Source organism: Bombina bombina, chromosome 7 (genome assembly GCF_027579735.1).
Source record: "Bombina bombina isolate aBomBom1 chromosome 7, aBomBom1.pri, whole genome shotgun sequence".
Lineage (NCBI taxonomy): Eukaryota > Metazoa > Chordata > Amphibia > Anura > Bombinatoridae > Bombina > Bombina bombina.
Genome location: NC_069505.1, coordinates 175093828 through 175107632, shown reverse-complemented (window position 1 = coordinate 175107632; position 13805 = coordinate 175093828). Strand labels below are relative to the sequence as shown.

General features: G+C 36.2%; 1 protein-coding gene across 1 annotated transcript in view; it reads right to left on the bottom strand.

Annotated features, from left to right (window-relative positions):
- Positions 1 to 13805, bottom strand: part of CARS1 (cysteinyl-tRNA synthetase 1) — a 163495-nt gene that overhangs the window by 106423 nt on the left and 43267 nt on the right. The window contains 3 exon segments of the mRNA XM_053720430.1: positions 168 to 280; positions 8584 to 8705; positions 9770 to 9858. Coding sequence (XP_053576405.1) covers positions 168 to 280; positions 8584 to 8705; positions 9770 to 9858 — 324 coding nt within the window.

Genomic DNA, 13805 nt, shown 5'->3' with positions numbered 1-13805 from the left:
TTGAAATAGCTAATATTGCCAGAGTCAGCAGAAGAAATTACACTCCCAGTGGAAGTAAGATCTTAACAGTTATTGGAACTACACTCAGAAGTATTTTAGTAGATAAAAAGACAAAAGAAAATAAAACACAAAAATATATTTAAAAAAATCTGTTATTCTCTCATTACCTTGCCCCAGGGTGATTCCCAGGACGGTTCACCAGGCTTTGATGCCTTCCATAGTGCAAAATCATTTGGTGAAAGCTTCTCGCTTAAACGATCGGCTGAGATGCTCAAGTCACCTAAAAGATATTGAAAAACTGTTAGGAGAGGATTCAGTAAGTTAAACAGACCTTAAAGTCATTCTCTCTGTTGCAGCTAAGAGAGGGTATTTCAATATGAATTATATATATTTTTTTTTTAAATCGAGAAATGGAAGATCCAGAGACAAAAAAACAAAAATGCATTGTTCTTTAAGCTTTTGGGGAGTGTCACTGTCCACCAATAGAGCTTACCAGCTAGAGAGATTGCAAAAACATTGATATAATCAGTTTAATAAGTGTTCTTACATAAGCATGATAGAAAACCAATAAGATTACTGAACTAATTAGTATATTGTCCCTATACAAGAATGGAGGACCTAAACAAATGCAAGCAGAGCTGTTGTTATACATGAACATTTACACAGTTAAAACCGGATATTTTATAAAAACAGGAGAAGGATAGGGCAAATGGATTCTAAAAAATTAGCTTAAAATCTGAAGATGGAAGTTTGGTTAAAAGGGTATTAAATAACTGTAAAATGTTTAAGAATCGTATAAAAAGAATAGAATGTTAAAGTGATTGTAAAGTTGTACAAAATGACCAATTAAGGACCGGGCAGTTCAGACTAAGACTTCCCCAAAAGACCAGAGCATTTTTGCCATCACTACATTTAAACAGAAATAGAGCCTTGTTTTTTGTATTTACCTATAAAAACTATATATGTTTTTTAGTAGACAACCCAAAGTATTGATCTAGGCCTATTTTAGTATACTTCATGCCACCATTTCATCGCTAAATGGGACCAAATTAAAAATAAGTAAACTTTTTCACAAACTTTGGGATTCTCACTGAAATTATTTACATACTGCTTGTGCAATAATGGCACATATGATCGTAAAAGCTTCTCTGGGATCCCATTTGTTTAGAAATAGCAGACATATATGGCTTTGCCATTGCTTTTTGGTAATTAGAAGGCCGCTAATTGCAGCTGCGCACCATACTTTTATTATTCCCAGCAGTGAAGAGGTTAATTAAGTAGCTTGTAAGGTTAATTTTAGCTTTAATGTAGAGGTTAGCCTCCCACCTGACACTTCCCACCCCCTGATCACTCCTTGATCCCTCTCAAACAGCTCTCCCGCCCCACACTGGTCACCCCATCTTAAAGGGCCAGTAAACCTAGAAAATAATGTTATATAATTCTGCACATAGTGCAGAATTTTATAATAACATATTAGTGCTAGCTTTATATAACATAATATTGCCTGTGAATTTTTATTAAAAAAGAGGGTTTTTCAGACCCGCCCTCTGTGCTCTACTGAGCAGGTCTGGTTTTCCCTCTGAGCACATCTGGGCAGCTGTCTAGTCACAGCCCAGCCCGACCGCGCCATTGCACTCAATGTAGCTCGCTCCTGCTGTCAGACAGAGCAGGAGCAAGCTATATTGAGTGTAATGGCGCGGTCGGGCCAGGCTGTGACTAGACAGCTGCCCAGATGCGCTCAGAGGGAAAACCAGACCCGCTCAGTAGAGCACAGAGGGCGGGTCTGAAAAACCCTCTTTTTTTTATAAAAATTCAAAGGCAATATTATGTTATATAAAGCTAGCACTAATATAATGTTATATAATTCTGCACTATGTGCAGAATTATATAACATTTTCTAGGTTTACTGGCCCTTTAAGTACTGGCAGACAGCCTGCCAGTATGCAGTTTTACACCTTTTTATTTATTTTTTTACTTATTTTTTTATTATTATTATTTTCCTTAGTGTAGGATTACCCCCTTACCTTCCCACCTCCCTGATCCCTCCCAAAAAGCTATCTACCCCTCCCCCTGCTAACTAATTCCCGCCATCTTAGGTACTGGCAGCTGTCTGCCAGTACCCATTTACATCATTTAAAATATATATATAATAATAATAAAAACTTATTTTTTTGTTGTAGTGTAGCTGCCCCTCATTACCCTATCTCCCACCCAGACTGATTTCCCACCCTCTAATTCCCCCCTCCACTTTAAGAGCCTCCTCCCCCTCCTTCCCACTCACTGTCAGGACACCGCTCTAACAGAAATGTTTCTATAGAGTAGCGGTCCCACCCGCTCCTCTGCAGCGATGGACTACCCACCCGCCTCCCTCCTAACCCTCCCACACCAACAACGATCGGCACCACTGCTGCCCAAAGCAGAGAGGGCCACAGAGTGTTCCTCTCTGCATGGGTAACTCTGCCCTTCTATTTCTGCACTGCCCCACTCGTGGGGCATGAAGAAATAGCGCAAAATGCTGTACTCTATATGGTCTTCATGGAACCATAAGGTGTGGAACTCATACCATTAGATCTGGTTAAATGCAGGATTTAGGCTTGTTGGTATGTATTTCAAAATTAAGTCACCTGTAGTGTAAACTGAACAGTTTTAAGTTAACCTGTCTCATTTCAAACACTGAGCAATCTTAGTCTGAGAGTATAACATTTTATGCAGATGTAAAAATCTTAGATAAAATGCCTCCTTGCATCTGGAAAGTCCTTTCATAAAGGGGCAGTAAACTGGAATGTAATATATATCCGCTAACGTGACTAATAAAACATCCGTTTACCAAATAATGTGTAGTAGTGATTTACCCAGTGTCTGTGCGAGAGTCACTAATGGATGCTGTGAAAATGTGTGACTTGGCAAATAATCGCATACCAGACACATAGTATCCAATGTGTTAACTAATTCTACTATTACCCAAAAAATACATATAAACATGAAAACATGTGAAGAAATGTTAAAAAAAACTCTAAAACTCTAGTCAGCATGTTAAGAAACCTATATATTAATGCGGGGCTATTATAACTATTCCTAGGGCTCAAAAGGCTACCTCTAATGGAAAGCATATAAGCATCATTGACCATAGTGGATTATAGTGAGGGCATATACATAGCCCCTATTAACTAATATATCCTAGGTCAAAATTAGACCAGACGCAATGCAGCAGTGTATATATGGGATTTTGTATACAGAATTACACACTATGCTACATATAATCGAGTTGCCTAAACTGAGCTTGAATTACACATATACAAAATAGCTAATACAAGGATATAATTTGTGCTAGGCATGGAAAGATTGTCACTGGAACATTACAAAAAGCTGTGCCATTCAATTTTACAGAAAGCTGCGCCATTCAATTTTAGTATTAAGGCCCTTCGGGATCAGTGTGTCCAGTTCAAAAGTCCATCTAGCCTCTCTCTGCATAAGTATCTTATTCTGGTCCCCTCCTCTTGTTAACGGAGGGACATGATCAATGAGTGTATATCAAAACTCTGATACATTGTGATTGTTCTGTAGGAAGTGGCGTGCCACAGGTTGTTCTGACTCTTTGTTCTTGATAGCTGCATGGATGGCGCTTCTATGGTTAGCCATCCTAGCCCTCAAATCATCAATAGTTTTTCCTACATAGAACAAACTACAAGGACAGTGTAGTAAATATACTACAAATTTGGTAGTGCATGTCAACCTGTGTTTATGGAAGTATTTTTTCCTGTTCCTCGGGTTGATGAAAGAAGGAACAGGAAAAAATACTTCCATAAATACAGGTTGACATGCACCACCAAATTTGTGGTATATTTACTACACTGTCCTTGTAGTTTGTTCTATGTAGGAAAAACTATTGATGATTTGAGGGCTAGGATGGCTATCCGTGCAGCTATCAAGAACAAAGAGTATAAATATGTAAATCTTAGGTAAGAGATGGTTAATTAAATTGCCCTTTCATATTGTATTGAACTTGCATAATTGATACATATTAATCATGAGCTCTTTTTGGTGACTCTACCTATGTGCTTAAGATATACATAATTTAAGTAAGAAAGTATTAATTATATTGCTCGTTTACATTGTATTGAGAATATGCATAGAAAAAGTAAGGAATGTGGCCTATGTGTTAAAGATTTACATATTTTAGGTAAGAGATGGTTAATTAAATTGCCCATTCATATTGTATTGAACTTGCATAATTGATACATATTAATCATGAGCTCTTTTTGGTGACTCTACCTATGTGCTTAAGATATACATAATTTAAGTAAGAAAGTATTAATTATACTGCTCGTTTACATTGTATTGAGAATATGCATAAAAAAAGTAAAGAATGTGGTCTATTAATTATTAATCAGTTATATAGTACCATATGTATATATTAGTAGCACTGAGATATTGCCATAACGTAGCCTTAGGTGGTCATAGATATACTCAAGATAGCTGTATATAATCATTTGACATATATCTGTATAGGGCACATTATTGTTTAAAGGGCCATAATACCCAAATGTTTAAACACTTGAAAGTGATGCAGCATAGCTGTAAAAAGCTGATTAGAAAATATCTCCTGAACATCTCTATGTAAAAAAGAAAGATATTTTACCTCAAAAGTTCCTCAGTAGCCACCTCCCATTGTAAAGGATTTCTAAGCAGCATTTTAGTGTGTCTGTCCTGAGACATCTGAAGGGACTAGCATCGTGCACTCTCATATTATTTCACCAATCAGGTAAAGGAAGCTTACTATGAAATCTCATGAGAGTTAAGTCAAATTAAGTTAAGTTCATGACCTCACCACTGCTGATGCTGATTGGCTGCTGTTCATTTCTTCATTTTTTTTAATTTTTTTACCTGCAGCTGGGAGCAGTTGAGTATAACTTTTTACACAGAACTTACTCTGCTGAGCTGAGGAGATTGTGAGGTAAAATATCTTCCTTTTCTACATAGAGATGCTCAGGTAATATTTTCTGTCAGCTTTTTACAGTTATGCTGCATCAGTTTCAAGTGATTTAGCATATGAGTATTATGTCCCTTTAAAGAAGTTTATGCTCATTTGTGTTTCTGAACGATGTTGTAATTAAGAGGTCAAGCCAGCTATTAATAACATGTAATGCTTTTTTGTTTGGCCCAGGTGGGATGCCATCACGGACCATTGGCGCATGCGCAGTTGCGCCAGGGGAACGCCGGTCGCATCCTCACTCTGGACTTTTACTGCACGGTGTGGGATATAAAATGGGGTAAGTCTGTAATTTTTAATATGTTTTTGGTGGTCTGAGGAAGGGGTTAAAGTCCCCGAAACGTCACAAATAAAGTAATTTATTGTATCAATGCCAGTGAGTGCCTTTCTATGTAAATGAATATATTTGGAAGTTAAAGTGCACCCTGGAAGCTGGTAAAAAATTGGGAGTGCTGGCCTGTATGTATATATATATATATATATAAATAAAAAAGCATATCTGCCAAAAGGGCACCTACCATTTGTGTATTGAGGAGGAAAAATATCTGCATGGTTTTAAATATAGAATTTCTACAGCATTGTCAAATAATAATAAATACACTGCTGCTAAAAAAAAAATTTGTTTTTATGGACCCCCTGGCCCCACCATACAACTACTACCACACTGAAGTTACAATCCGAAATTGCACAAAGAAATAAAAAACATTTGCTAAGTAAGTTCTACCTCCTCTGCAAATGAAAGTGATCTGCCGTCTGACTCAGGCACACACTGTACAAACAAAGTGCCAAGTCTGTCTCACACTGTGCATAGTGGTTTAGTGCACACTCAGAAATTCTCTCTAATGCTAATACTTTACTCCTTGTAATAACATTTCCCATGCTCAATTAGCACTCTGCTGTAGTACCCACTGGTGGCTGACAAAAAAAATTAAAAAAATGTTTTTGTTGTTGTTTTTTTTGTTCTTGCCTCATGGGGCCCCCCTGGCCCATTGGGCCCCTGACAGGAGTCACCCCTGTCACCCCCTGATGGCGGCCCTACAGGGAAATGCTGCAAGGCAATTTGCAGAACATTGCTTACATCAGTGCAGGATGTCATTGGAACTCTGACTTACCATAGCACTAGAGACAAAGAGGCCCATTTATTAAACTCCGAATGGAGCTTGAGGGCCCGTGTTTCTGCCGAGCCTGAAAGCAGTTATGAAGCAGCGGTCTAAAGACCGCTGCTCCATAACCCTATCCGCCTGCACTGAGCAGGCAGACAGAGATCGCCACAATTCAAGCCGATCGAGTACGATCGGGTTTGAATGACACCCCCCTCCTGGTGGCCGATTGGCCACGAATCTGCAGGGGGCGGCTTTGCACCAGCAGCTCACAAGAGCTGCTGGTGCAATGCTGAATACGGAGAGCGTATTGATCTCCGCATTCAGCGAGGTCTGTCGGACCTGATCCGCACTGTCGGATCAGGTTCGATAGACCTTTAATAAATAGGCCTCATTATCAACAAATAGATGGTTTCCAAAAAACGCATTCCCTAGTTTTGCTAACCAAACTGCAATTTTAAAGAGACATAGCACTGCAAAAAAAAAAACTGTCATTTTTGCATTTTAAAGTGGGTAAAACACATAGTTTGGGGTTGCAAGGGCCAGTGGTGTTTGGCTCACCAGCTTTGTGCTGCTTGGGAGCTGCAATACTTTGAGCGGGTTAACACGTAGTTACTTAGATCAGCATTTCACAAATTATGCTGTAATTAATTAGATAATATGATTTGTGTATTAGAATGTCCCTTTAATCTGCTTTAAAGTAAATGTAAATTTTTATGCTGAAGTGCCCGGTTTTTAAAATTCGATTAAAAACAGGGGCACCTTAATTCATAAAAATTAACATTTCACTCCTGTTGTGAAAAAATACTTACCTTTTAATCTTGACAGCAGCTCCAACTTCCTCCGGTTGTCAAGCCATTTCTGATGTTAGAAATGATGGATAGGTCATCCTCCAATCACGGCTTCCCCCCCAGGAGAATCAGTGTCTGATTCAACGCCGTGATTGGAGGAAGCCGGATTCCTTATTTTAGACCCAGGAAGAGGCTTTGCGACGGGCGGAGGAAGCTGGTGGGCTGTCAAGATTAAAAGGTAAGTATTTTTTCACAACACGAGTGAAGTGTAAATTTTGATGAATTAAAGTGCCCCCTCGAATTTTTAAAAACCGGGCACTTTAGCATCAAAATTTACATTAACTTTAATGTTAAAGAACACAGTGATCAAGTATACTTTAATAACACAACTATGTACATGATGCAAAAAGATTATGCACTGTAACACATTAATGATACATACAATCAGCAATGCAAAAACAACATGCTCTTGTGTACTAAAGTGTGTTTTTTTACATAGCAATGTGTGATTACAGATATTTACATTTATAGATACACACAGAATTATTAGTTTAGCAGCACATAATGCAAAACTGCTTGCTTTTATAAATGCATATGTACCTACACATTTTAGTATGTACATATTTATGCACGTATGCATATATGTATGTATCTACAGGTATGCACGTACATATACGTATGTACACATGTAAGTATGTACATATTTATGCACGTATGAATATTATGTATGTACACATGTAAGTATGTACATATTTATGCATGCATGTATATATGTATGTATCTACAGGTATGCACGTACATATACGTATGTACACATGCAAGTATGTACATATTTATGCATGCATGTACACATGTAAGTATGTACATATTTATGCATGTATTATATATGTATGTACATATTTATGCACGTATGTACACATGTAAGTATGTACATATTTATGTACGTATGTACAGGTATGCACGAACATATACGTATGTACACATGTAAGTATGTACATATTTAAGCATGCATGTATATATGTATGTATCTACAGGTATGCAAGTACATATACGTATACTATGTACACATGTAAGTATGTACATATTTATGCACGTATGAATATATGTATGTACACATGTAAGTATGTACATATTTATGCACGTATGTACAGGTATGCTCAAACATATACGTATGTACACATGTAAGTATGTACATATTTATGCACGTATGTATATATGTATGTATCTACAGGTATGCACGTACATATAAGTATGTACACATGTAAGTATGTACATATTTATGCACGTATGAATATATGTATGTACACATGTAAGTATGTACAGGTATGCACAAACATATACGTATGTACATATTTATGCATGTATGTATATTTGTATGTACACATGTAAGTATGTACATATTTATGCATGCATGTACACATGTAAGTATGTACATATTTATGCATGTATTATATATGTACATATTTATGCACATATGTACTCATGTAAGTATGTACATATTTATGCATGTATGTATATATTTATGAATGTATGTATATATGTATGTATTTGTGTATAGCACAAGACCAAACACAGTCAATATGGAGGTCTGTCCCAAGGAGTTTACTATCTAATTATGACTAAAAATCCCATCAATACTACTACATATAAATGAAGTAGAATGTGCTGGAAAATTCTGATAACTGATCATGTGATTATTTACCTTCTCCCTCCTGGAGAGCTTTTTGATCACCGACGGCTTCTGGAACCAGTTTGGCATAATAGTGCTTATTGCTGGCATGGAACTTAGCAGTGTTAAAATAAACTGACCCATTGGACACATACCTGGGAAAGAAAATATTTTTAAGAAGAGAAATTCTAATAAATAAGAGAATATGTAAATATATAAATATGTTTAAAAAGACAAAGCAAAGCATAATGACAAATATATATACACACACACATACACATACACACAGTATATACACACACATATACATACCTCTGTGCACTAATAGAACCCTTATTTCAATAATAAATGGGCACTCTTAGTGAACAGAAGTCACAGAGGTCTGAAACATTCATACAAAAAAATAAAAAGGGGAAAAGCAGCCCATATCCCACATCAACTTAAAGGGACATGAAACCCAAAAAAAATCTTTCATGATTCAGATAGAGAATACAATTTTAAACAACTTTCTAATTTACTTCTATTATCTAATCTGTTTCATTCTCTAGGTAACATTTGTTGAAGGAGCAGCAATGCACTAATGCTTTCTAACTGAACACATGGGTGAGCCAATCACAATCAATATATATATACAGCCACCAATCAACAGCTAGAATCTAGGTTCTCTGTTGCTCCTGAGATTGCTTAGATAAACCTTTCATCAAAGGATAACAAGAGAAGAAAGCACATTAAATAATAAAAGTGAATTGGAAAGTTGTTTAAAATTGTATTCTCTATCTGAATCATGAAAGAAACATTTTGGGTTTCATGTCCCTTTAATTCAAGTAATTAGTGTCGTAACTAAAACCAAATCACCCAGAAGCTCATATGATAGTTATTTAGTCAACCATAAAGAGCAAATATAAAACCAATAGCAAAACCACATGAGCAAAAAAAGCAATTCTCCTTTACTAAAGGTGGAAATAAAGATCACACGTCCCAATAACACACAATAAGCCACACAGATATCCATTAGTAGCATAGAAATTAGTATTATAAGGTCACAGACTGATAGGTACCACAAATAGATTGTAATCTTAGTCAGCATTAAGAAATGTATCAAGCAAGTAGTTAGCATTTTCCAGACTCTTCTATTTTCGGTATAGTATATGCTAACAAAAAGCCACATCAAGCAAACTTCCCTGCTCCAGGGCACATTCTCTGTAAGGCAGTAACTTACCCATAACTGTTATCCACTATTTTCTGCACAAACTCCACAATTTCTGGCACATATTCACTAACCCGGGTGAGTACATCTGGAGCAAGTACCTACAAAGAAATTAATATATAAAATATGAGGATTAGAAAAGGATGAAAATGTACTTTGATTATAAGCTCTGCAATAAGTAAGCTTCCACGTGTTCACATTTGCTGTTACTGAAATGCATAGTAGAATTTAGTGCACAGAACTGTGACACTGATATTTATTTAATGGGACATATAATAATATGTATTTAAAAGAGTATGGGCTAAACCACAGCTAGACAAAGGAAGAGTGCCAGGTCACCATGGTGCTTAAAACAGCAATAAAAAATGTCCTACTGATGCCAGAGCTGCCATCCCCACCCCAGTACGTGCACCTGCACTGCTGTCTGGTATCTCTGCATTGCATTATTTGTGCAGGAGCCAAAACTGGTACCTATCTCTCTCCATAAGTGGTCAAAAATGTCCCTAAGAAAAATTAAAAATTGTACTATCAATATTTCATTTCTGTTGTATCACATAAGCAATGAGAAATAAAGTATTATCTGTTACCAGTAATTATGTCATTGATTATGACAGATTATTCAACATATGATGTCAGTGATGATGTAGCCGATGTGACATGTGACAGGGCTGATTACATCAATGATGTCACAGATAATGGAATATGAGGATTTAAGTTCAGACTTTTAAATGTTTGAATAATAACTTTTAATAACACTCACCTCACCTCGACTGGTTTTACATAAAGTAACTTTTTGTGAGTGTGGAACATACACTTTTCATATGTTTTGTTTAGACCACAGACGTGTATATATAGGTGTGCTCAGGTTACTGTTTGTTTTAGACAACAGATCATGTGTATGTATAGGTGCTCAGGTTACTGTTTGTTTTAGACCACAGACGTGTATATATAGGTGCTCCGGTTACCATTTGTTTTAGACCACAGACCATATATATATATATATATATATATGTGTGTGTGTGTGTGCTCAGGTTACTGTTTGTTTTAGACAACAGACCATATGTATATATTGGTGCTCAGGTTACTGTTTGTTTTAAACAACAGACCATATGTATATACAGGTGCTCAGGTTACTGTTTGTTTTAGACAACAGACCATGTGTATATATAGGTGCTCAGGTTACTGTTTGTTTTAGACGAACAAGTATAGAGTGAGTGCACCTAGTGTGTGTATATTTAGAGATAAATAATTTTTATCTAAAGAAAATAGTTTTTGTAACCTCGCTCTGTACCCTACAATAATTGACAGTTGTTCCTTCAAACGACTGTCTAATAAATGAAACGTGAATTAACCAAGGTGAGGGGAGCTTACGGTGTGGGTTAAGAGAGTTGTGTCAGAGTGTTTTTCACTATGTGTATTATCACAGTAGAAATGAAAATAAAAGTAATTAAGCTTATATATAGATAGTATTTATTTAAAACACTTAAAACAAGTTGAATTGTAAGTATAGAGCTCTAATACTTTAAAACATTAAAAACAATATACAATTATATAAGGACAACATTGGAGAATTATGAACAGTCTTTTTGATTTGTTTTCAATTTGTTCATATAGTATGATCAATTAATTTGATTGATTTCGTATTTTGTTTAGAAAGTTTTTTATATGAATGTTTTACTTTTACTCACGTTTTTGTCTTGAATAAAAAACTTTTTTTAAAATTGGCCTTAGTATATGTCCAGGATAGGCCGCTGAGGAGACAAAAGGAAATAGATGACATCTTATGTTTAAGACGCTCTTTATCTTAAAAGGTCAAAAATTGCAACTTATAAAAAGAAAAGTTGTAACGTTGTTTCAAATTTTTGCAAGTCTTTTAGGAGGAGAGACAATTAGTGTTTCTATATTGGATATATCTGGAGAAATCGATGTGCTTAAGGTTTCTTTGCCAATTTCACTTGTAGATGTGATGTTTGATATTTGATAAAAGGAAGGACTCGTTGGTCTCCGAGACTTTTTACCCTGTTTGTGGTAGATTTGATGTCTAGGGTTTGCAGGAGTCTCTAGGAGGCTTGTAGTGTTTGTTGGTATTTGGGTCTTTGGTCAAAATCGTGATCGTTGGTCTCTGAGACTGTTTACCCTATTAATATGGTGAATTTGATGTTCAGGGTTTGCTGGAGTCTCTAAGAGGCTTGTGGTATTTCTGGATGATACTATCTTGGATCCTGATATCAGTTTCAGATACAGGTAAATTTACTTTGAAGGTTCTGAGGACCGGGACAATTTTATCTGTCCATAGAGGTTCCTTGTAGTGAACTGCTTCTTTTTGCGCTTGTCAGCGTTCAAACGTTAGTTATGGTGAATCCGCTTATAAGTTCAACATCCCACAGTGTGGGCATATAGCATCAAAAGAGGGTGCACACTCAGGAGGGCAAATCTACGCGTTTCGGCGGGTGCCTTTATCAAGATCGATCTTGATAAAGGCACCCGCCGAAACGCGTAGATTTGCCCTCCTGAGTGTGCACCCTCTTTTGATGCTATATGCCCACACTGTGGGATGTTGAACTTATAAGCGGATTCACCATAACTAACGTTTGAACGCTGACAAGCGCAAAAAGAAGCAGTTCACTACAAGGAACCTCTATGGACAGATAAAATTGTCCCGGTCCTCAGAACCTTCAAAGTAAATTTACCTGTATCTGAAACTGATATCAGGATCCAAGATAGTATCATCCAGAAATACCACAAGCCTCTTAGAGACTCCAGCAAACCCTGAACATCAAATTCACCATATTAATAGGGTAAACAGTCTCAGAGACCAACGATCACGATCTTGACCAAAGACCCAAATACCAACAAACACTACAAGCCTCCTAGAGACTCCTGCAAACCCTAGACATCAAATCTACCACAAACAGGGTAAAAAGTCTCGGAGACCAACGAGTCCTTCCTTTTATCAAATATCAAACATCACATCTACAAGTGAAATTGGCAAAGAAACCTTAAGCACATTGATTTCTCCAGATATATCCAATATAGAAACACTAATTGTCTCTCCTCCTAAAAGACTTGCAAAAATTTGAAACAACGTTACAACTTTTCTTTTTATAAGTTGCAATTTTTGACCTTTTAAGATAAAGAGCGTCTTAAACATAAGACTGTCATCTATTTCCTTTTGTCTCCTCAACGGCCTATCCTGGACATATACTAAGGCCAATTTTAAAAAAAGTTTTTTATTCAAGACAAAAACGTGAGTAAAAGTAAAACATTCATATAAAAAACTTTCTAAACAAAATACGAAATCAATCAAATTAATTGATCATACTATATGAACAAATTGAAAACAAATCAAAAAGACTGTTCATAATTCTCCAATGTTGTCCTTATATAATTGTATATTGTTTTTAATGTTTTAAAGTATTAGAGCTCTATACTTACAATTCAACTTGTTTTAAGTGTTTTAAATAAATACTATCTATATATAAGCTTAATTACTTTTATTTTCATTTCTACTGTGATAATACACATAGTGAAAAACACTCTGACACAACTCTCTTAACCCACACCGTAAGCTCCCCTCACCTTGGTTAATTCATGTTTGTTTTAGACCACATGTATATATAGGTGCTCAGGTTACTGTTTGTTTTAGACAACAGACCATGTGTATATATAGGTGCTCAGGTTACTATTTGTTTTAGACCACATGTATATATAGGTGCTCAGGTTACTGTTTGTTTTAGACAACAGACCATATGTATATATAGGTGCTCAGGTTACTATTTGTTTTAGAGAACAGACCATGTGTATATATAGGTGCTCAGGTTACTGTTTGTTTTAGACCACATGTATATATATATATATATAGGTGCTCAGGTTACTGTTTGTTTTAGACAACAGACCATATGTATATATAGGTGCTCAGGTTACTATTTGTTTTAGACAACAGACCATATGTATATACAGGTGCTCAGGTTACTGTTTGTTTTAGACCACAGACCATGTGTATATACAGGTGCTCAGGTTACTGTTTGTTTTAGACCACATGTATATA